This window comes from Pangasianodon hypophthalmus, chromosome 19, assembly GCF_027358585.1.
Source record: "Pangasianodon hypophthalmus isolate fPanHyp1 chromosome 19, fPanHyp1.pri, whole genome shotgun sequence".
Lineage (NCBI taxonomy): Eukaryota > Metazoa > Chordata > Actinopteri > Siluriformes > Pangasiidae > Pangasianodon > Pangasianodon hypophthalmus.
This window is the reverse complement of record NC_069728.1, coordinates 16,745,175-16,769,132: the sequence shown is the minus strand read 5'-3', so window position 1 is coordinate 16,769,132 and position 23,958 is coordinate 16,745,175. Positions and strand designations below refer to the sequence as shown.

General features: G+C 38.7%; 2 protein-coding genes across 2 annotated transcripts; both read left to right on the top strand.

The window, feature by feature from the left end:
- The first annotated feature begins 1,677 nt into the window (after nt 1–1,677).
- LOC113531921 (nephrocan-like) lies at nt 1,678–8,407 on the top strand. Its single transcript, XM_034313852.2, has 3 exons — nt 1,678–1,910; nt 5,496–6,397; nt 7,301–8,407. Exons 1-3 carry the CDS (start codon nt 1,713–1,715, stop codon nt 7,701–7,703), a joined length of 1,503 nt encoding a protein of 500 aa, XP_034169743.2. The 5' UTR covers nt 1,678–1,712; the 3' UTR covers nt 7,704–8,407.
- Nucleotides 8,408–8,960: 553 nt separating this feature from the next.
- On the top strand, nt 8,961–22,187 carry nus1 (NUS1 dehydrodolichyl diphosphate synthase subunit). The gene is made up of 5 exons (XM_034313953.2): nt 8,961–9,539; nt 12,406–12,534; nt 16,958–17,110; nt 18,550–18,649; nt 20,696–22,187. The coding sequence occupies exons 1-5, from the start codon at nt 9,173–9,175 to the stop codon at nt 20,784–20,786; spliced, it is 840 nt and encodes a 279-aa protein (XP_034169844.1). The 5' UTR covers nt 8,961–9,172; the 3' UTR covers nt 20,787–22,187.
- The last annotated feature ends 1,771 nt before the right edge of the window (nt 22,188–23,958 follow it).

Here is a 23,958-nt window from a genome sequence, read left to right as displayed (position 1 = left end):
AATTGATTTGTGGAATATTTAATAAATTAATTTGATTATAATCCTGAACTCTGTCATTATCTTTCATTCAGTCTGGAGATAGCATAGCCATGGTTTCTAGCTAGAAACACAATGAAATACTATATTCGTGCTATATTTTACAGTATTTGTCAATAATCTAAACAGCACATGTGTAATATTTCAGTCGGTATCTGCAGCTCTACTACAGAGCTTAAGAGTGAAAATCTCACATTATGCTATCATATATAATGCATGTATTGCATGTTCATGTTATATTATTATATAATAATATTGACAAATATTTGCAAGTTATATTTACCAAACCAGTACAAGAAAGCACAGATGTGAATGCTCCATGCCCCAACATGTGCACATCGCAATACTTTCGGAGTAAAATGGGCTTTAGAGTCATGAAAGTATTACGTGAAATGCACTATGTGAACTAGATTAAACTGACACCCACAACCATTTGCTAGCACTGAATTATGGGATGCACGGTTCAGTTCCATTGTATGCTATAAATCAAAGTAGCGATCTAAGTAACAGCCGAGGTGAGGTGCAGTATGTGCTTTCTCACTACTCTGAATCTCATAACTTTGATATGCTGCAGTGTGACGCACAATCCCAGTCCTCTCATTTGACATGGTGAGTGTAATGTATTTTTCATGTGGTTGTTTTTATTTACAGTAATACACTTATTTACAGTAATACACTGTGAATCTTTAAAGTAGTCGTTTTTACTCATTTCCACTAGGAATAGTTGGAGAGTATGAGTGAGTGTGTGTGTGTGTGTGTGTGTGTGTGTGTTTGGGGGGGTCATGAGAACTTTGAGGCCTTAAAATGGGGTCACTGATCAAAAAAGTTCAAGAACCCCTGCTTTAACTGATTAAGATTTATTGCAACTTAATATTTGAGAACTAATTTGTGTAAATTTTCTTCATTACAATCTGAATTTAAAATGCACAAATCTGAATCTTTATGCATTGATTTGAATTTGTGGGCGAAGTTTTGTAGCTTGGAGTTTGTAGATCAAAATGAAATTGTATTCCATGGCTTGAATTTTTTTGTGCATGGTTTCAAATTGTATAATTTTTATAATCAGGTGTAGAAAATATAGATTCATAAATTCATATTTTTGGTGGCACAATCCATTTCAAATTCAGATTCAAATTTTCAAAACATTACATCTGGTGATAAGCAAAAGAGCACAGATTCGATTGTCACCATTTTAGCCACAATGAGCCAGTAATGTAGTATTTTGAAAATTTAAATCTGGATTTGAAGAACTGAATTTTGTACAGTTTAAATTCAGATTGTACTGGCACATTTCTCATTCCATAAAGCACTACATCTTTCAGTACAAACTGCACAGAAATTTATTATTATTGTGTGCCTCAGAATAGCATTTAAAATAATTGCTGTCCTTTTTAGTGACCCATGCTAAGGGAACTCATTTAGTAAAAGTACTTAAGCAGAGGAAATGGCATTGGGCTGTAAACAGTTTATCAGCAAGTTTCTCACGTCTGCAAACAGAGAGGACAATCTACAACCAAGATGCCAGTTCCGTGTCAGTGTTTTCTAACTGAGATAATGATCTGAGCCATTGTTCCAGATAAACCAGAGGAGTCCTTCTCTCACTGGCAGATCAGCTATTTAAGCCTCCGAGTCTCAGGAAGCTGTTTCAGCACTGGCTTAGCCCGAGTCATGTCTCCATGATGTGGATGCTTCACGTTCTCCTTTACACTCTGCTCTATAATCTCAGCTCTGTGTTCTGCCATGTATGTCCAGAGAAATGTGTGTGTGAACCAGCAGCGTCTGTGCAATGTTTTAGGGTGCAGTCTATACCCTCGGGCATCCCAGGAGACGTGAGGAAACTGAACTTAGGATATAACCACATAAAGGAGATAAAGGTAATGCTTAATATCTGTCAACTTGGCACAGGCTTCTATTGGTTACAAGTGGCTTTGTAATGGTATTTTCCATATGGGTTCAATGTGAATGAGCTGTAATGGTCAACCAGGAAGCCTGTAACTGATTTGAGGTTTATTGAGAAACCAATATAATGGGATATATATATATATATATATATATATATATATATATATATATATATATATATATATATATATATACAATATATATATATGTGTGTGTGTGTGTGTGTGTGTGTGTGTGTGTACAGTACTGTGCAAAAGTCTTAGGCACCCTATTTTTGTTTTAGTACATACTTTGTTATAGATTTCTATTTTATGATTCTACATTATTGATTCAGTACAAAAACATTTTAGATTCCAAACATTAGTTTTCCAGCACAAAATAAAATTTTACAGAAAAATGTTTGTATGTCAGTAAAGAAAGCAGCAGATTCCATAAGAGACACTTTTCAGATAAAAACATAATGAAGGCTGCCGGGTTTCGCTGCAAAAATAAGAAGCAAGTCGACAGTCAAAGTCTCCAGAAGAACTGCGGCTGCTTCTGCAAGATGCTCAGTAACACTTACAGCTCATTTCCTTATAAAACTGCACACACTGCACCTGAGACTACTATTTTTTTTTTTTAAAGCGAAGGATCGTCACACCAAATATTGACTTTGTCTCATTTATTACTGTTTACTGCTCTTTATAGTATTTTTTAAATGTAGAAACATTTAGTTTCATTATTTCTGAAGGCATCTTTGCTCTACAGCATTTCTTTGCATGTGCCTAAGACTTTTGCACACTACTGTATATATATACATATAAAGGTCATACGGTTGTTTGTGCTGATAGACTATGAATGAATCCTGCACTATAGTCTTTCTGAAAAAAAAAACAGGAAAGCACTGATATATAACACTCATGGCTATCTAGATAGAACTGACAAATATTCAATTAAATTACAATTCTTTACAAGCATTATTCATCAACACTTTTTCAAAACTCCTCACACGTTTCTCTGTACAAACACGAAGCTCATATCACATCTCAAACTCAAGATACGCTATTTTTTTTCCTAATCAGACAGCAATAAGTGCAAAAAATTACGTTTTTACATTACACTGGCATTACAATACATGCACATACATTTGCTATGTATAGTTGATGTAGTAAATATTTTTCTTGCTAGTTTGCTTTGTATTGTAATTACTTGGTGGTTATTTGGTTGATATTGAACTCAGATGTTTCAGTTTTGCGGTTACAAATGCAAGGGCTCATTCTGACTGTACAGAACATACATTATTATGGAAATGTGTACAATAATATTTATTCCTGAATTCAACAGAACACAAGTTAGATTCAAGATGACACTATTTATAGGCCTGCTTGAAGTTTGGATTAAATTCAAGTTACCAGTCAAATCAGACAATAACTATACTAACATAACATCTATCTATCTATCTATCTATCTAACCAAATACGAATACATTACATGAAATGAACAGATAATACATTCTAAACAGATACAAATACAGATATGAATAGGATGTGCAGTATGCAGGTTTTTTCCTCCAGAAGTTTGCAGAGAGGTTCCTATGGCATCTGAATGAGACTAGTAGTGTGCATTGGGACTGATTTGGGATCCCAACTGAGTAGGATGCTTTTTACTTTCATGCAAGCATGAGTGAGTGGTCAGGTGTGAAGCTCAAATAAAGACCACTCTCATAAACATCCTGTATTCAACTACCTGGTAAGGGTCATGGCGGTTTATATTAGGCTACTAGTTCTTTTTATATTTTGGGGAAAAGAAACAAAAGAATTTGTTAGAAAATATTACAGGTAGGTACAAACAAAAATAATAATTGTGTGAGTGGGATAAAAAAAAAAAAAAAAAAAAAAACAGTCCTGTGCACACCTCGCCAGTGATATTGGGTTTAGGAACTGCCAAAATTCACAGATCATGCTGAGAGTTTTTTTTTTCTTTGTTTTCCAGTGTTCCAGGGACATAGTCATAGGGTTAATATTATAAACTTCAGGTTTAAATCCATATACAGATACAGATACTTGGAGCGCTGAACAGATATACAGGAGATACAGTGACATTGTGTTGATCTCTGGTGATCTTACATTGACCTCATTTGCCTGTGGCTTTTATCCAAAGCCACTTACAAATGAGAGAGGAAAAACTGAGCAGTTGTGGGCTAAAAGACTTGCTCAAGGGCCCAAAAGTGGCAGCTTGGTTGTGCTGGGATTTGAACTCATGACCTTCTAATCCATAGCTCAATGCTTAAGAAAAACCACAGAGTCCCAGCTTAGTTGCTAAGCACATGCCAAGTAATATAACTTCCAGACCTTTACACCTCTCTATTCAGGGTGAAGAAATGAAAAGGTCAATAAGGTAGGAGGAAAAGTGACTCCATTTTGAATGGGATGCAAATCAGTATGTGTCCCATGCAAATGTGTGTGTGTGTGTGTGTGTGTGTGTGTGTGTTATGTCAGGCAGGTTAGATCTTCGGTTCCCAACTTTTGTAAAGACTCCTGTAACTGTAAAATAGATCTCTTAAGGATCCTTTAAAGGTTTTGTGAACCCTACAGAGGCTTTCTTAATCAGAGAGGAGAATCTCTTTAGAAATCTAAAAACTTAATGACCCAAAGGACTCTTGGGATTTTCTCTTAGAAAATGTAGAAGAAACTCCTTAAGGTTTATTCATTTTGTCCCGTAAAGATGTTAACTAAAATCTACAACAGAGAGGGTTCCAGGAAGAAGTTGCAAACACATAATCATCCAAATAAACCCTTAAAGAACCCTTGAAGAACCCTTTTTCTAAAAGTGTGGTTTGTTTCAGGTTTCATTAAATACCTGCACCACATGCTTTCAAAATGTGCAGTTTGTAATATTTAATAATATTTCTACCACTGTTTAATTCCTGTAATTTTAAAGCTATAGTAACATTTACAGGTCTAGAAGCGTTCGTCCTTCTGAAACTCTATAACAAAGGGTTCCTTTTCAGAAAAGGTTCTGAGGAGTGTCCTTTTAGAAAGCTAGAACCATTATCCATCCTAAAAAATCTTGGAGGAGCCAGTTTTAAGAGTGTACCTTGGAGAACCTGTGATTAGCAACATTGCTGTGTGATGGATCTCACTAGCTTCTTATGCAGTGTCTGAATTTGTTCTCATTCACAATGAAGTGACTTATTTGGGATGCAGCCATTTTGTAATGTCATCTCAATACCCAGAATGCACTGTAAATCCAGTGCACAACCAGAGGTACACTACTTCCACACTGAGTAACAGAGTGTATAGTGATTTCTTTGTGATTGTTAAGTAATTTGCTTATCTAAGAGCAGGTCATGATTATGTGTTGATTTCAGGTTTATGTTTATATTTTTCTGGCCCTGAAATTAACTCTATCTCTAGCTGGAACAGTAGAACTTCAGCCGTGCCCATTTTTCCTGAAAGGCAACTCATGATGCATATGTAGTTTTAAGAGAAATGGTGGCTGGGGTTAAGGGGAAGGTTTGTAAGTGTTTTCAGCGCAAATTACAAACTGCTCCTTTAATACTTGTTTTTAAATTTTAGAGTAGAGAATTGTCTGGCTTGCCAGGTCTTGAAGAAGTCATCCTGTCATCATGTGGAGTGGAGCAGGTCGATGCCAACACATTCAGGGCTCAAAAGCATTTGAAGTCTTTGGATCTCCAGAAGAACAAGCTGCGCCACATCCCTCGCGGTCTTCCCTCCAGCCTCGAGATCCTCCACATGGGTCACAACCGGATCCACACGCTGCAGGAGTCTGCTCTTCACGGCCTGAGGAGACTTCGTGTCCTAAATCTGCAGAATAATCTGATTACCACGGTGCGCGCCAGCACCCTCTCAGCCCTGCTAAAGCTGGAGTCTCTCTATCTGGATGGTAATAAAATTGAGACTGTCCAGGGAGTTCTCAGGTTGCCAGTGCTGAATTGGTTTAGTCTGGCAAATAATAAGATCTCATCACTCCCGTCAGCTCTCTTCTCATCACTGCAACTTCTAAAGACTTTAGACTTGTCCTCAAACCTTCTGACCAAAGTTCCTCACAACCTCCCACAAGCCCTGATTCACCTGAACCTGGACAGAAACCAGATCAGATCATTAAAGAGCCGTGATCTGGCCCAACTGCGTGACCTTACGACTCTGTCTGCTTGCTTCAACAGACTGGTGTCTGTAGACGGCGGTCTTCGGCTGCCCAATCTCACCGTGTTGGAGTTGGCAGGTAACCAGCTGCGAGTGCTGCCCAGCAGGCTGTCGACTAAACTCGAGAAGTTGGACTGTGGGCAGAATCAGATACAGGATGTGACCCATCAGCAGCTGTCTGGTCTAAGGCACCTGAAACATCTGTTTCTGGAGAACAACACCATCCGACAGTTTGAACCCAACGCTCTGAGGGACTGTATTCACCTCACCAACCTGGCTCTGGAGCAGAACCTCCTCTCCACCCTCCCACATGGGTCAGTTCATTTCATTACCGACACTGACTAAAAGTGAGAAGAAGCATCTTTTAAATCACTTTTAAAGTTGTAAAATGGCAAAAATGTTCAGTACAGCTGGGGTGGTAATCCAGAAGCCGAAGGTATAGTGTTGTCAGATGGCACTTATTTGGGCTGCTAAAGGTTCATTTTGGGGTATTTTGCATACATTATATTAATTATATCCAGTGGGTAAATTGTAAAAATAAAAAATAAAAAATAATTCAGTGAGGGTGGGTGGAAGCCACGGAAGCGTTGAGGGAATAAATATTGAATATTGAATATTGAAACACGTCATTGAATTCCTCTCGACAAACATTACAACCAAAGATACACTTACCCTAGCAAGGTTTAATATATATATATATATATATATATATATATATATATATATATTTAATTGCCATTTAGCTTGCCTACTGATGTAATAGCCTGTGGCATAAAATAGTTCAATACTGAGGTATTTCCTCCATATAAATTTAAATATACCATTTTATAGTTTTTTTAATGGAGTTGCTAGCTTGGTCATTTGTAGAGGGAGAAAAGGAAAGAGAAGAGAGCATACATGTCACTCATCATTGGTTTAGTCGCAGGTGTCCAAGTGTAGAAGATTAAAGTTGAACAATATTAAGCGTAATGAAAGGATGTTCAGGATGAGCAGATTGTGAATAAGAGTCCTGGAATGACAGACAGGAGACAGGACAGACTTTATGATTACAGCAGCAGCTCTTAGGTCTATCTACAGGATCCAGGTGAGATTAAACACTGAAGCAAGAGTGATGCTCGGGCATAAACCGTTGTTGGTTAGTGCAAATCTTTACAGAATCCATCCAACAGTATGACGTTTATTACTGACCGTTCTGCTGACCTCTGTGCCCAATCTAGGCTCCCTGAGTCACTAGTGCGCCTGGATCTGAAAGGAAACCGCATTACCATGATTCAAGAAAGCACCCTGAAGCCCCTCAAGCGCCTTCAAGTGCTGAATGTGCGCAACAACAGGCTCTCCTCGCTGCCTGCCATGAGCCTGCTGCCCAGACTGAGGACTCTGTACCTAGAGGGAAACCAGTGGAACTGCACATGCGAGCTCGTCAAAGTCAAAAGAGCACTGCTGGCTCGGGATGTGGACATGAGCACAGAATTCTGCACTGAACCTGTCCATTCATCACTGGACATCTGGCAAGCGTACATCATGGCCCAAGAGACGTGTGAGGCACAGAACAGAGAGTTCTTACCAGAGAGCCATACAGTAAACACAGACAATGAAGAGTATGATGACTATGACTTTTAATTTGAAGAGAAAAAACAGCAAGTTAGGAAATATTAGAATTACAATGTACAGTTCACTTTTTATATAGTTCATAGACAACATGATGCTTAGGGATTTTTATTTTTAATTTTCTGTCATTTTGTATCAGAGTGTATGTAATGCATTTTTAATGTGTAACATTTTTTTAATTCTAAAGTCTAGAGTCTAGATTGACCAGCTTTAAGATTTCACCTACAGTAACACATTAAACCACCAGAGGGCGCCACAGATCTTCTTTCATTCACTGTAAAACTCTATTTAAATCCCTTTTCTACGCACTAGTCCACATTACATTACTCAATAAATCATATGGTACATTTTGTTATATCGTGTATACACTATTTGGTGTCCTTTTTTTTATTTACTGATCCTATTGTTATGTACTTATTTACGTTCCATTCTTATGGAAAAAATGGAAAAAGTTAAAACGTTTTATGTCCCAGCTTTATGTCTTCATAAAAAAATTATGTGACTTTATATTAAATAAAATATATTTAATATGTATTTTGAGTGTGAGCAAAATAAACACCTGTTGTTAGTATAAGCACTTTACTCAATTTTGGGGGAAAAATTATAATATCATTGTTGTTGTTGTTGTTGTTGTTGTTATATGACTTTTTCCCCACTGTCTATCTTCTATAAGATTTAAGCCTATATTAAACAAATACTAGATCGAAAAATATTTTTAGATATATTCAAGGCTATTATTATTATTATTAGTAGTAGTAGTAGTAGTAGTAGTAGTAATTGTTGTTGTTAATAGTAGCAGTAGTAGTAATTGTTATTATTAATATTAGTAGTGGTAGTAGAAGTAATTGTTATTATTATTAGTAGTAGTAGTAGTAATTGTTATTATTATTAATATTAGTAGTAGTAGCAGTAGAAGTAATTGTTATTATTATTAGTAGTAGTAGTAGTAATTGTTATTATTATTAATATTAGTAGTAGTAGCAGTAGTAGTAATTGTTGTTATTGTTATTATTATTATTATTAGTAGTAGGAGGAGGAGTAGTATGTTTTTTTTTTTTTTTTGTAGTAGTAGTAGAAGAAGAAGAAGTGGTAGCAGAAGCAGTTAGTTAGTTAGTTAGTTAGTTCCGCTTAAATCCGTGCATTCACAGCTACAATCTCATCTTTCAAAAATCTGATTTTCTCATTTTAAGACACAGGAAGTGTTCCTCTTTTATTGGCTCGAGCCTTGAATTTCCGGGGGTTGACCAATCAGAGCGCTACACGTAACTCGGGAGTGTAAAGTGTAAAGGTTAACAAAATGGCGGCCGGCAGTTTGAGGTGTTGGCAGTAATCGAATGGCTTGTTACCGGCTCGATTAACGCTCGCTGTTTAAATAAACACGGACGTTAGCGATGCGGGCTTGTTTGAGTCCCTGACAAACTCGAAATCTAATTAGGAGATTTTAAACTGTTATTATTGTTATTATTATTTTTAATTTAATTATGGCGTTAGTGTATGAGTTGGTATGGCGAGTTTTGCACGTCCTCCTCCAGCTTCAGCGCGCGGCGGTGTCCTGGTTCCAGGCGCGCGCATGGAAGCGCACCTGGCTGCTATGGAGACGAGCCGCGGCTGCTGTGCTGCTCCCGCTAGCGCTCGGGTTTGCTAACCAGAAGAAGCTCGGAGCCGCGGCGGGGAAGCGACCGAGCCGCCGGTGTCGGCTGCTGACGGACGGGAAGGCTTTGGAGAAGCTGCCGCTGCACGTCGGGCTGCTGGTCGCGGAGGAGGAGGCGCATTACACCGACATGGCTAATGTGGTGGTGTGGTGTATGGCCCTCGGCATCTCTTATGTCAGCGTGTATGATAACGAAGGTAAAAAAAAGGCCTTTGTATTATTAATGTGGCAGATAATAACAATAATAATAGGAAATAGATGAACTACAGAAGTGTTGGGCCGCGTCCTAAACGGCTCAGTGTTCCCTATATAGGTGTACTGGTGTTACTATGGAGTTATAGCTGTTGCGCCCTACATAGTGGACTAGCTGTTCGATTTGAGACGCGGCCCATGTCTGAGAGAGTCAGGTGCTCTGCTGTCATCACTTCTTCATTTGTGTTTTTCCAAATTTTCCTCAGCAAGCAACACTTTGTCAGCCTTATGACATTCTCCAGAGGAACTGATAATAACCCTTAACAATAATAATAATCATAATAATAACAATAACAATAACAACAACAAAACAACAACTACTACAGCAGCAGTATAGATAGAATACTCCTACACAGAATAATATGTATACATAATACATAGAAAATTCCTAGCAAAGCTTAATATCAATGTATGTCATGTTTGGAGCCTTCATCTGTTTGACGTTTTAACGTTATGATAATCTAGTCTTAAAAATCTGAAGGTTGTATGATGTCGTACTAGTAGGTGAAACAGTGACACAGGAGCTCCGGGGGAATTAGTTTGATCCTGAGCTCAGGTTAATGTCTTTGTGGAGCTTCACATGTTCTCCTCTGGGTTCTCCGTTTTCCTCCCTTCTCCACGAAACATGCCGAGGGTAGATTGGCTACGCTGGATTGCCCCTAGCTATGAATTTATGTGTGTATGAACTGGCATCGCACTCAATTCAGGGTGTATTCCTACCTCACACCCAGTGTTCCCAGGATCGACTCCGGATCCATCGTGACCCTAACTAGGATGAAAAGCTTACTGAAGATGAATGATGATGATATCATGGTACTTAAAACCCAACAAGCATATGGTGAAAAAGGAACATGCGTAATGAAATAAGAACATGACCACTCGTGCATTCATTTAAGCTAATGCATCTAAAAGAAAATATTATGTACTATCAAACTGTCAAACACTGATTGTTTAGTAAAAGTCCCTCAGCTGTCAGAAATATACGTAATTATGAGCTTGTGACTACACTTTGACGTCATGCTATAAACGCAATGAACAAAACCAACCGAAATGATGACAGTTGTACGAGATAATGCAAAAAGTAAAATCTAATAAAGCTACAGTCTTGTGCAGAAACTGGGCTCACTTAAACCGAATCATGGGTTTATCATCATGTATTTTATTACATGGAGTGATTATAATCACAAGGTCTGTAATGTTCTGGGATTCATGTTGAGCCATATCTTTTAGGCTAATTTGACATAAAATCTGAATCATTCTTAAACATGTGAAGCACCACTTACTGATCCGTCTCCATCCATATGTCTCCATACCATAAACATGTTCACGTCAGCGGGTTATAAACATTTTATTGCCCCTTTAGTCATAGTGTAGGAATTGCAGAGCTGGAGCTGCCAGCGTGTCCAGGCGCTTGGGTTGAAATCCATTCCAAACACACCACTGATGTTTTCAGTAGGCTATATCTTCAGTTAATCAGGAATCAATATGGAATTTAATATAGTGTGTTACGTTGCTGTTTTGTTGTGTCCACTGCTCAGTGGCCCGAACTGTACCTGTGCATGTGTTCTCCTTATTGCTAACCAAACTGAGACGTGTGTGTGAGGCAAGAGTGAAATAGTTTTTTTTTTTTTTTTTAATTTTCAACCTTCCAGTTGATTTCAACCTTCCAAGGATTGACGTATTGTGCGTTCTGAGATGCTTTTCTGCTCACCACGGTTGTAAAGAGTGATTATTGAGTTACCGTAGCCTTCCTGTCAGCTCGAACCAGTCTGGCCGTTCTCCTCTGACCTCTCTCATGAAAGAGGTGTCTCTTCTCCCAGAAATGGCTGTTTTTTGTTTTATGCACCATTCTGTGTAACCTCTAGAGACTGGTGTGTGTGTGTGTGTGTGTGTGTGTGTGTGTGTGTGTGTGTGTGTGTGTGTGTGTGAGTGTGTGTGAGTGTGTGTGAGTGTGTGTGTGTGTGTGTGTGAGTGAGTGTGTGTGTGAGAGAAAATCCCAGGAGATCAGCAAGTTTCTGAAATATTCAAACTGGCACCAGCATACATTCCAAAGTCAAAGTCAGTGAGATCACATTTTTTCCTGATTCTGATGTTCGATGTGAACATTAACTGAAGCTCTTGATCCGTGTCTGCGTGTTCTTCTGCGTTCTGCTGCTGCCATGTGATTGGCTGATTGGATTATTACATGAATGAGCAGTTCGATTCAATTCAGTTTTATTTTTTATGGTGCTTGAAACAATGGATATTGCAACACGAAGCAGCTTTACAGAGATCTGGATGTAGAAATAGTCTTCAATTTGGGAATATTTCGACATGCAGTGTGTGTGTGTGTGTGTGTGTGTGTGTGTGTGTGTGTGTGTGTGTGTGTGTGTGTGTGTGTGTGTGTGTGCGGGGTTGAACTGCAGCCAGCATTTACCTTTAACCGAGATTAAGCAACTGAACAAGCTCAACACTGATGCCAGATACAGAGACACAGACAGGGACCGTCATGCAGGCTGAGGGAATAGTGTGTGTGTGTGTGTGTGTATGTGTGTGTGTGTGGGTGGGTGTGAGACAGAGTCATGAGGACTAAAATTAAAGCAATGCACCAGCTTCCACACTCTTTGCTGTGTGAGAGATCTAAATCTGTCTGTGTTTTCATAGTTCTCAGTTACTAATGCTAAAACCTGATGGCTCCTACACCAGCGTATTTCTTTTCAGGGGATGAAAGATGACTATGAGCACCTCCCTGTATAGTATCCGCTCTTTTATAATGTTGAACAGAGGCTTAGCGCTTAGTAGTACAGCACTGACCTCGCCTTTGTTCTTCAGGTGTGTTCAGGAGGAACAACTCCAGACTGATGGAGGAGATTGTGAAGCAGCAGAAGGAGCTCCTGGGCTCGGAAAGCTGCAAATACTCGGCAGAGTTCCTGAATAATGGCACAGACACACAGGAACAAGGTGAGTGCCAACACCCAAAAATCACTTGAACAGGTTCCACCGGGAAAGCTTGTCAGGACTCACCTCATGTATCATGCCTCTAACAGCTTCTTTTCAAACTGGTCCAAACTGGCCATACCAGGCAATTTACCAGGACAATTTAAGAGCTTGTGAAAGGATGTGTTATAGGAACACAAATTTAAGAGTCACTGTTTTCCTGTATGTGTATTTTGTTTGGTAGTCAAGCAACAATAGCATCAGCTGAACGATTATGTTAAGAAAAGTTTCTAGTAGTAGGTTTCTGCCAGTTCCTGTTCTCTTTATTGTGAGTAAAACGAGCATGGTAACTGAGGCGATCACTTTTATTCTGTGATGGCTCTTGGTGCTCCTGCTGCATTATGGGAATTGGTGGTCGTTATTCCTGATCATCAGTACCTGAGGTGTGGACTTGTCTTTATGATAATAACATGTCTGACTGGTACAGTTATGCTGATTGCGTTAGGGCTGGTGAAACTCCAGAGACTGGGGTGGCTTCCTATAACTACGAACTTCCTTCGCATACTTTAAGGTTGTCAACTGAGCGCTTTCTAACGACTGCCCCCTAAAATATATATATATATATATATATATGTATACAGGTGAAACTCGAAAAATTAGAATATCGTGCAAAAGTTCATTTATTTCAGTAATGCAACTTAAAAGGTGAAACTAATATATGAGATAGACTCATTACATGCAAAGCAAGATAGTTCAAGCCGTGATTTGTCATAATTGAGATGATTATGGCTTACAGCTCATGAAAACCCCAAATCCACAATATCAGAAAATTAGAATATTGTGAAAAGGTGCAATATTCTAGGCTCAAAGTGTCCCACTCTAATCAGCTAATTAAGCCATAACACCTGCAAAGGGTTCCTGAGCCTTTAAATGGTCTCTCAGTCTAGTTCAGTAGGAATCACAATCATGGGAAAGACTGCTGACCTGACAGTTGTGCAGAAAACCATCACTGACACCCTCCATAAGGAGGGAAAGCCTCAAAAGGTAATTGCAAAAGAAGTTGGATGTTCCCAAAGTGCTGTATCAAAGCACATTAATAGAAAGTTATGTGGTAGGGAAAAGTGTGGAAGGAAAAGGTGCACAAGCAGCAGGGATGACCGCAGCCTGGAGAGGATTGTCAGGAAAAGGCCATTCAAAAGTGTTGGGGACTTTCACAAGGAGTGGACTGAGGCTGGAGTCAGCGCATCAAGAGCCACCACACACAGACGGATCCTGGCAATGGGCTTCAAATGTCGTATTCCTCTTTGTCAAGCCGCTCCTGAACAACAAACAACATCAGAAGCGTCTTACCTGGGCTAAAGAAAAAAAGAACTGGTCTGTTGCTCAGTGGTCCAAAGTCCTCTTTTCTGATGAGAGCAAGTTTTGCATCTCATTTGGAAACCAAGGACCCAGAGTCTGGAGGAAGAATGGAGAGGCACACACTGCAAGATGCTTGAAGTCCAGTGTGAAGTTTCCACAGTCTGTGTTGATTTGGGGAGCCATGTCATCTGCTGGTGTTGGTCCACTGTGCTTCATTAAGTCCAGGGTCAACGCAGCCGTCTACCAGGAGATTTTGGAGCACTTCATGCTTCCTTCCGCAGACGAGCTTTATGGGGATGCTGACTTCATTTTCCAGCAGGACTTGGCACCTGCCCACACTGCCAAAAGCACCAAAACCTGGTTCAGTGACCGTGGGATTACTGTGCTTGATTGGCCAGCAAACTCGCCTGACCTGAACCCCATAGAGAATCTATAGGGCATTGCCAAGAGAAAGATGAGAGACATGAGACCGAACAATGCAGAAGAGCTGAAGGCCGCTATTCAAACATCCTGGTCTTCCATAACACCTCAGCAGTGCCACAGGCTGATAGCTTCCATGCCACGCCACATTGAGGCAGTAATTGCTGCAAAAGGGGCCCAAACCAAGTACTGAGTACGTATGCATGCTTATACTTTTCAGAGGTCCGATATTGTTCTATGTACAATCCTTGTTTTATTGATTGCATGTAATATTCTAATTTTCTGAGATTGTGGATTTGGGGTTTTCATGAGCTGTAAGCCATAATCATCTCAATTATGACAAATCACGGCTTGAACTATCTTGCTTTGCATGTAATGAGTCTATCTCATATATTAGTTTCACCTTTTAAGTTGCACTACTGAAATAAATGAACTTTTGCACGATATTCTAATTTTTCGAGTTTCACCTGTGTGTGTGTGTGTGTGTGTATAAAACTACAATGTACAGGTCCCTTGTTTAGACTTGATGACTGCGGCGCAAAACAGCTTGTTCTCAATAAAGAAGAAAGATATACGCAAGTCTCCTGGTGTTCACTTCTGAGTTTCCAGCATTGTCCATGAAAAATGTTCAACCAGGCGCTTTGACGCTTTCAACCTTCTATCATGAGTTTGAATCTGAATAAAGTGGCTGGGAGTCCACGAGTGGCAAAATCAGCTATTCCTGTCTTCACCCTAGCCAACCACATGTGCTCATGTATGCAGAATAGTGCTGTTTAGATCCCTCATCCCTTGACTGCTGTCCTAGAGGAACCTCCAAGATAATGAGTTTGAAATGGCTGCCACTGAACTGAGAGAAAAAATGAGGTAAAATGAGATAAAGAAAATATTTCAGCCACCCATGTCACTGAAACGGCTAGTTATAGTAATCACAGTGACAGGATTTAAAATCTACAAGTTACCTTTTAGTTTATTCATGGAGTTACACTGATCAAGCCTGATTTAACGATTTAACTTTTAAGATTACAGTCGACTCCGTACGTTTGCATACTCTCAGGGCGAGACATCGAGTATGATCAGTTCACTGAAGCTTTTTCATAATCAGATTATATTAATTGTTAAATGACAAAGATATTATTCATATATAAAAATAAAACTTCAGTCCAAATGTTTGCTATGTTGTGAATTTTCTGAAATGAAGGACTAAAAACACTCAGGGGTGTGCTGTTACTGCAAAATAATCAACGAGCCAGACGGACATGAAGCCAGGTTATTGTTTTCACCCCTGAAGTGCTTTATTCCTCTTATACCACAGCACTTTATGACAATTATGATATTTTTTATTTATTAAATAAAGTCAAATCATATTCTTTATTTGTTTATCGTATTGTAACAGCTCTAAACAGTCGTGCCCTCACCAGCCTCTCTTTTTCTTTCTCTTGAAGTTAATAAAACAAAAAATGCAGCTTGACATGTGACCAAGAAACCAGAAAGTCCTCTATGCTGAAGACTTTCCTCAAGAGGGAAAACTTAAAGCATAGCTTTTACCTCAAATCACTGACACTGACTAAAGTGTTATTTAAAACTTATTTAAATGTTAAGTAAACGTCTTTTTACATAAACTTCACCAGAGCAATGTTTATACATTTTCTGTTGATTAGTAACAGCGCTTTCCGTTTATTGTTCATTTATTGTATTAATTATGTGGCACTATATGTCTGCTGTGCAAGTCTTCGTGAATGGGTTGTCACCTGTTATCTGATTTACAGCCAGAACTGCTGTTAGAGCTGCTGTTATAGAAAGTTAATCAACACCTTCTGACCTTCTCGATTTGAGAATTCAGCAGTGTTATGTTGTAACGACTTTTAGTCCACCTCGCCCCTCATGTAGACCAACCACATATTTCACTCACATTCTTCCACTACTGTCAGAGATTACACACTGCTTTCTGTAGAGCAGGTCTTGAACAGGTTTACAGATCTTGTAGATCAGGACAAAACTTAATTTCAGACTATTTTTCTTGTTAAATTTGTCCTATATTTTAAATTGTTGTTCCCCTGGGGGGGTGCGCATTATCACGGCTGTATCACAGATCTGATCCTCTCGATTTAATAGTTGTCGTGTCTTAAATGGTAGTTAAGCTAAAAAAAAAAAAAAAAAACACTAAAAAAGTCAGAGAAGACAGAAAAGTGATTCAGTTCTTGTGAGGAAACTTGAACCCCACAAAAATTATAAAGCCAAGAGGACAAACTATGGTCTCCTTTCTGAAAAAATGTAGCAACTGTTAATAAAGTAATGGTATAACAGGCTAGATTTTTTTTTAAATGTTATTTGATATTCACAGTCAGGGCAAAAAGAAATTGCTTAACTAGCTAAACTTACCTGTTCAGGAAACCATTTTATTCCCTAAATTACATCACACCAAGTGAAGAAAATCTCAAGACAATGTTTGATGTGTATTTAAAAAATTCTTTGTCTTTCTTAGGTAAGCTGAATGCAATTAACCAAAGAGTCTGAAGTTCATAAGTCCTACCATGCCACATGTACAGTAGATAGTTTAATTAAATGTCTTTAATTAAATCTGTTTTCACTAAAAAAAACATTAATGGTGACTCAGTGATACATGTGTGTGTGTGTGTGTGTGTGTGTGTGTGTGTGTGTGTGTGTGTAGTGTCATGGTGTCAGACGGTGGTAAAGGTCTTGTCTCCAGACGACGGGAAGCTCAGTATCGTGCGAGCGGCGCAGCAGCTGTGTAAGGCCGTAGAGCAGAAAGAGAGCACATCCAAAGACATCAACGTCACTGTGTTGGACTCCTTACTGCGGGGTAAGAGGTCACTACACACCAACATTCACTGAATACATAGTGCAGTGTGTTTCAACCGAAATACACACACAACCGTGTCATCACCAGGGTTCTAGTTCATACTGCGTTTCAGAGATCAGTGCCGGATCCGAGGCTCTGGATCTGAAGGTTGTTGCCTGAACATAACAATGATATTGGTTTAAGTTAAGCAAGAAGCAATGTTACCATAACATCAAGCAGTGTGTGAGTCGAGTCAGCTTTGAGTGTTTAGCTTTTTAATCTCCCCACTTGTGTTTTTTTTTTTTTTTTTTTTTTTTTTTTTCCCCCCCAAGTTTTAAAATATTTATGTCTCGTAAGTGTTATTATTGAAAAGAAAGCAAGAAGAACAATTTCTGTCCGCAGTAGAGTTGCTCAGCATTTCATATTTACCCGACATTCAGGAACACACACATGCTCTGGTTATTGAAACAGCATCAATATATTGCCTTTATCTTCTAATAATGACAATATTAACAGTGTAATGATTCTAGGAATAACTGCACAAGAAATATAGGTGTTTTTTTTTGTTGTTTTTTTTTAAACATATGCATGTACAAATCCTGTCTAAACCATGTCACTGAATAAAAGTGTCGAACAAACGCTGAGTCAGCTTCATTCAGGACATTTCATGTTCTCCTTCTACCTTAAGATGCTAGTTTGATTTAAAATAGATTAAAAATTCTGCCATTTCTCACAGGACTTTTTTTTTTTTTTTTTTTTTTTTTTTTTTTTAAACGTAGCCATGAGCGCAACATATCTCAAACACACATGCACAGAATAATCACAGATTCTGATAGTGAAAATAATCAGACACGAAGGTTTTACATGGCTTCTTCTATTTAACAGAATATTGAAAAGATTAGCCACCCCATTCGATCGGATAGGAATTTCATTCAAATTGGCCAAATTGATTGAGCTCTCAGCAGGATTATTAATTATTAATTATAATAATTATTAGGCTTCATGTAAACACTACCGATAGGGTTTTTTTTTTTTTTTTTTTTTTTTGCATATGCAGAGTGTCGGCTGCTCTGGTAAAGTTTGTGACTGCTGTAGACCTCCAGATGCATTTACATTCACATTTACCTCCTGCTTTTATCCAGAGCAACTTACAATACACACAGGATACAACTGACAGGTTGAGGCATAAAGGTATTGTTGAAGGCCAAACAATGTGACAGCTTAGTGATGTCAGGGTTTTAACTCACAACCTTCCAACTTTCCCAGAAGCCCAGTGTCTTACCCATTCCCCCCGACCCTATTCAAAACTACCAGCAGCTGTTCACTGCTCTCTCTCTGTCCCTCTCTGAAGGAGACTCTGTAATCACCTGCTTGTAGGACATTCTCCAACTCACACAAGCCAATATATATATATGATGATATATATATATGATGATATATATACCGTTTTTGTTTTCCAGAGTCAAAGAACATCCCAGACCCCGAGCTGGTGCTGAAGTTCGGCCCAGTGGAGAGTACACTCGGCTTCCTGCCCTGGCACATCAGACTAACGGAGTTCATGTGAGTATTGCACAAAGACCACGGGTAAACCCAAACCAACCATTCACTTATTTCTATTTCTAGAAAGGAAAAACCCTGAATTTATTTTTATAACCATTAATAATAAAGCAGTGTTTATAAAGTGTGTGTAGTTTCTAAATAGCAAACAAATTCATTTTGGTTTGGTCTTTTTATACCTTTTCTTCAAGAATTTGTATTTATTGAAATTCAGTTGGGTTTTATTTGATCAATAAGAAAAATATTACTTGATAAATATGATCCTCATGAAATTAAAGTGACATCATATCGATTTTTAGCTATTATTATAGTTTTTGTCATTTTAACCTGGAGGAACGGTATCCCTATGCTCACTCCCTCAAATCTGCCTTACATAGTCTGATTAGTCTGATTATCCGACCTGTGCAGATCGTTGCCTATATATAGCTCTGTAAACATCTGTGGGGGTCAGTGTGCGTTCACGGGAGTGTGTTCTTCCTCATGCAGTAAGCAGTGTGTTGATGTTCAGTTGCTCATTTCTTTGTTTATGGTTTAATATTCACTGTCATAAAATTCTTCTATTCTTCAGTAGCCATGCAGAAAGTCTGTACATAAGAACAAATCAGTGCAGATCAGTTTAGCGGTTAGGTTACAGCTGTCAAGTAGTCAGTTAATAGTTTCTGCATAAAGAATTCATCAGGAGGCTATAATGAGTCGTTTACTGATTTGTCACTGGCTGAGCTTTACGTTTTTAAAGCTTTAAAGTGTTTATTTCTAACACTGTTGAACCCTCTTGAGACTTTTCTCTAGCACTTTTTTTTAATGATTGTTAAGGCTACAGATTTTGCTCGGTGTCTCCTGTTTCTAAACCATAATGCTGTCAGCATTTCCCTGAACGTCCACTTGATGGCGATGGATCGCCTTTTTTTTTTCAGGATCCCGTATAATTTTTTCACTTCCTGGATCAATATGGAGGTCCATGTCCAAGTCTTTGTGCCTGATGGTGTATTTCCAAACCTTAAACATTATATTTCCTGATGATGTATTTCCAAACCTTAAACAGTGCAGACACTCAATAAAGGCCAGCTATTCTGTCTTCCAGTTATTAGAGACTCAAGACAAATTGTCTCCTTGTCCTTATTATGTGCACCAGTGCAGCCTCCCTAATGCATCTCACATTTCATATCCTTTTCAGGATACAGATAATGACATTAATTTTCTTAGTATATTTTTAAACATAGAATGCAATTTGGGGAAGTATCGTGGTTTTTTTTGTTTTTTTTTTTAATGAAGAATCAGTTACTGATCCAGCACTAGAGCACTACATGCAGGGCTCAGTGCTTAGAGGGATTAGTGGGGCTACGCCCTGACTTTCTTCAGGAAAAAAATAAAAACAAGGTTCAATTTTTGCCATTTATCTAAATATAATTCTGTTGAGAAATGGCTTAAAGTGGATATTTCTAACTTTGATGGTGTCAAAAACAATAGCATCACTGGCAGGCGTAACAAAAAAGACACGTGTATGAAGAAGCGACGCTGGGGCTGATTTCTTTCTAGCTTGCACTTCATGAAACAATGTCCACTGAGGTCATTTATTGAAATTTATTGAAATAACATCCATTGGGGCTTATTTATTCAAACCCAGGTCGCTGGCACAGCCATAACACATCATTAGCAGTGATTTAGAAGGCGCATGTGTAATACAGTAACAGGTTTAATAAAGGAGCTAGTAGAAGTAAATAGATTAAGCAAACATAATCCAGTCAATGTATAAATTAAACGAAGGGACAAATGACTGAATTATATGAAAGAGCTGATGAACAGCAAGGATAACTTTTCTTTTTCTTTTCTGTTTTACCCGCTTGCTAGTCGAGATTAAAACACTTGACTTAAAAAGAAATTAGGAAGCCTAAATGGTGTTGCCTGTCTTTATCTCTCTCTCTCTCTCTCTCTCTCTCTCTCTCTCTCTCTGTATGTGTGTGTGATAGGTTTATGAGTAATGATGAGACTCTGTGCAATAAGGCTCAGACATTATGATTACTGATAGATGTCTGTCTCTCTTCCATGCAGCTCTTTGCCTTCCCACAAAGACGTCTCTTACGACGACTTCCTCTGCGCTCTTCGGCGTTACGCGTCCTGCGAGCAGCGACTGGGGAAGTGAGCGAGTCCTCCAAAAAACCTGAACTGAAGGAATCCATGCGAGAGACGTCCTCTCTCTCTCTCTCTCTATGTTTACAAAACACGCAGCTGAGCATCAGCATCCCGACGCCGCATCAGCATCTCTCCTTCACAACACACACGGCCCGGTTCTGACCCTGTACACCAAGGCTCTGTGTGAGTGAATGAGTAAATACGTGTAACTGTAAGTGTGTGTGTGTGTGTGTGTATGTGTGTGTGTGCGTGTGTGAGAGCCTGCCCTGCTGCTGCGTGTACACGGAGCAGAACTTCCATTCATCCGTGAGCGGCTCCAGAGACACGGTTAGCAATATGGTGTAGATTTCAGCGTCACACTTCATCCCATTTTGTCCTCTTGGTGTGTGTGGAAGCACTGTAGCGTGGGCCGCTGAGTCAGCCAGCACTGTGCACTGAGGAAAAGGAACATTACGACGGGAAAACCAGTCATCCATCACAACATCTCGGCAGCATGCATCACAAGGAAACTCATTAATGACTTAGCAATGATCTAATGCAGTTGGAATGAATCGTGAACAGTACGAGCATGTGGACCTGAGGGAGCATGTGAAATGTGTTAAATGTAAACGTGTGTGTGGGGGTGTGCGTGCGTGCGTGTGTGTGTGCGCGTTTAGGCCACTGATTGTACTGAAAAAAAACTTGACTTTGATTTACAATTGATACAAAATTGTTTATGATCATATGCTGTATTGTTTTTTTTTTGTTTTTTTTTTGCCAATCAGTCACATTTTCAGGCTAATGCTCCGTCCAACAGTTTACTTCTTAAATAAGAAATCATTTTTTCCTTCTTTTCTTTTTTTTTTTTTTTTTAATATATAAATTAAGTACATGTCTATTAGGTGTGGGTGATATGGCAAAAATGTATTATGTATATACCGAAGTTAAAGTAGGAACACTATCCAAAAAAAAAAAAAAACCCCCAAAAAAAACAGCACCCCAGTATGAGAGACTGAAAGTCAAATGTTTTTTCAAAATGACTGATATTTAAAAAACATAACAAGCTGAAACATTTTTAACATCCAGACTCGTTACTGTAAGTAACCCTAGAGTTTGTTGTTGTAAAAGTACTCACGTTCTTCACAACACTCTTGCACTGTCATATCGCCCACTCCTAATCTGCAAATCTGAGAGACAAATCCGAAGATGTGTACGTGAATGTGGATCAGCTGCGTTGTGGAGAGACACTGCACTGAATTTTACACCGTAATGCTAACCTCAGAGGCTCGCAGACGACGAGTGTCTTGCCATTTGTCGGAAGTCTTAAACCGAGCAGTGTATTTATTAGTCATGGCTCATCGTATAAGAGGGTTGATGTAATAGTGTCCAGTGTCCAGTGCGAATGCTTAATAAATGTTACTGAAAACCTGAACAGAGGTTGAGTTCTGGCTTATTACAGCAAGCTAAAAACCATTAAACAATACAAAAAATGACATCTTAGCAAGTTAAAATATATTGAATATAGTCAAAATGATCTGTTTCTCCTTGTAGAAGATTACAAGACACCAAATCTGAGATTATTCATCCTATTTATAGATATTTTTACTCATTTCAAGCTAGAAATAGTCTTGTTCTATTAGCAGATAATTGTGATCATTTTAAGCATTTATTTTTAGAAAGAAGCAAAATTATCTGCTAAGAGAATTTTTAAAACTTAAAATTAGTAAATTATGTCCAGAAATAATAATTTAAGGTTTAATAATCTTATGTTTGGTTTATTGTATTCTTACAATAGGAAATAGTACATAAATCTGACTATATTCAAGATATTCTCACTTGCTGTCATTTTTTGCAGTGAAAGAACATTTTCATAAAATGAAAACTTGACTGAATCTAACTGAAATACTGCACAATGCACGAACATTTCTAATGAATCTTCAGATGAATTGTAATGCGCTTTTATGGATAGACATTTGCCACAAAGCAGCTTTACAGGCATTCAGATGTAGATTTAGATCCATAGTGAACAATCCAGATGTGACAGTGGTGAGGGGAAAAAAAGACCTGGAGAGGAGCCAGACTCAAAAGGAAGACAAGGATAGTGCGGATGTAAATCATTAGACCACAGTGCTGTTGAGCACTCCGTTCTGATTGGTCAGAAGGTGTTGATTAATTTTCTATAACGGCAGCTCTGACAAAAGTGCAGCTGCAAATCACAGGTTTGTATTAATTCCTGTTTCTATAGTAACATCTTACGCAGGGACTTGTATGGCGGCTGTGCTACATAATGTAAAGCTCAAAAGAAACCAATTTAAAAATAGAAACACGTAATTATGTGATTATTACAGATCAGGAAACGTTTTTTTAATAAACTACATTCTGCACCTGTATTATTCCATTATTCCTAACTATGCTGTGTTCCATCATTGGGCTTTTTGGTGCTGTCCAAAACAAAGCATCTATGATCACATCATCTCCTGTGCACACTTTCAAGCTTCTGTGCAAAGCTAATTTAAAATTATTGCAAAAAAAAAAAAAAAGTTTTTGGCAAGTGAACAAATCCTCAACATAGTCGAATGTATTTCCTAGTCCAAGATAACAATAAACCAAATTACACGTTTTTATTCATTTCAACTTTGAAACATTCTTGTTCTATTGGCAGATCATTTTTCTCATTTTAAACACTAAATTTCTAATAGAATTAGAAAATGTTGCTTCGCACCTCTGGGCTGGGGGTTCGAATCCCGCCTCCGCCCTGTGTGTGTGGAGTTTGCGTGTTCTCCCCGTGCTTCGGGGGTTTCCTCTGGGTCCTCTGTTTTCCTCCCTCAGTCCAAAGACATGCGTCGTAGGCTGATTGGCATTTCCAAATGTTCTGTAGTGTGTAAGTGTGTGTGTTTGTGCCCTGTGATGAGTTGGCACCCCACCCAGGGTGTCCCCTGCCTTGTACCTCGAGTCTCCTGTGATAGGCTCCAGGCTCCCTGTGATCCTGCGTAGGATAAGCGGTACAGAAAATAGATGGATGGAAAGCTTGAAATGAGTAAAATCATCTAAAACCAGGCTGAATAATATTACATTTGAGTTATAATAACTGCATATTGAGAAATATTAGATCAAGTGCTCATATTCATGATATTTTCACTAGCTTTTGTTCGGCGTCGTGTCGTTATACCCAGTTTCACGTACGTTGTACTTGATGTGTATGT

What these genes read in the sequence shown, in the direction of transcription:
- LOC113531921 (XM_034313852.2), top strand. Translation starts at nt 1,713, where the DNA reads ATGATGTGGATGCTTCACGTTCTCCTTTACACTCTGCTCTATAATCTC. An exon ending in ACCACATAAAGGAGATAAAG is followed by an intron (nt 1,911 to 5,495) that starts GTAATGCTTAAT and finishes TTTAAATTTTAG; the next exon opens with AGTAGAGAATTGTCTGGCTT. An exon ending in CTCTCCACCCTCCCACATGG is followed by an intron (nt 6,398 to 7,300) that starts GTCAGTTCATTT and finishes TGCCCAATCTAG; the next exon opens with GCTCCCTGAGTCACTAGTGC.
- nus1 (XM_034313953.2), top strand. Translation starts at nt 9,173, where the DNA reads ATGGCGTTAGTGTATGAGTTGGTATGGCGAGTTTTGCACGTCCTCCTC. An exon ending in CACAGACACACAGGAACAAG is followed by an intron (nt 12,535 to 16,957) that starts GTGAGTGCCAAC and finishes GTGTGTGTGTAG; the next exon opens with TGTCATGGTGTCAGACGGTG. An exon ending in GTTGGACTCCTTACTGCGGG is followed by an intron (nt 17,111 to 18,549) that starts GTAAGAGGTCAC and finishes TTTGTTTTCCAG; the next exon opens with AGTCAAAGAACATCCCAGAC.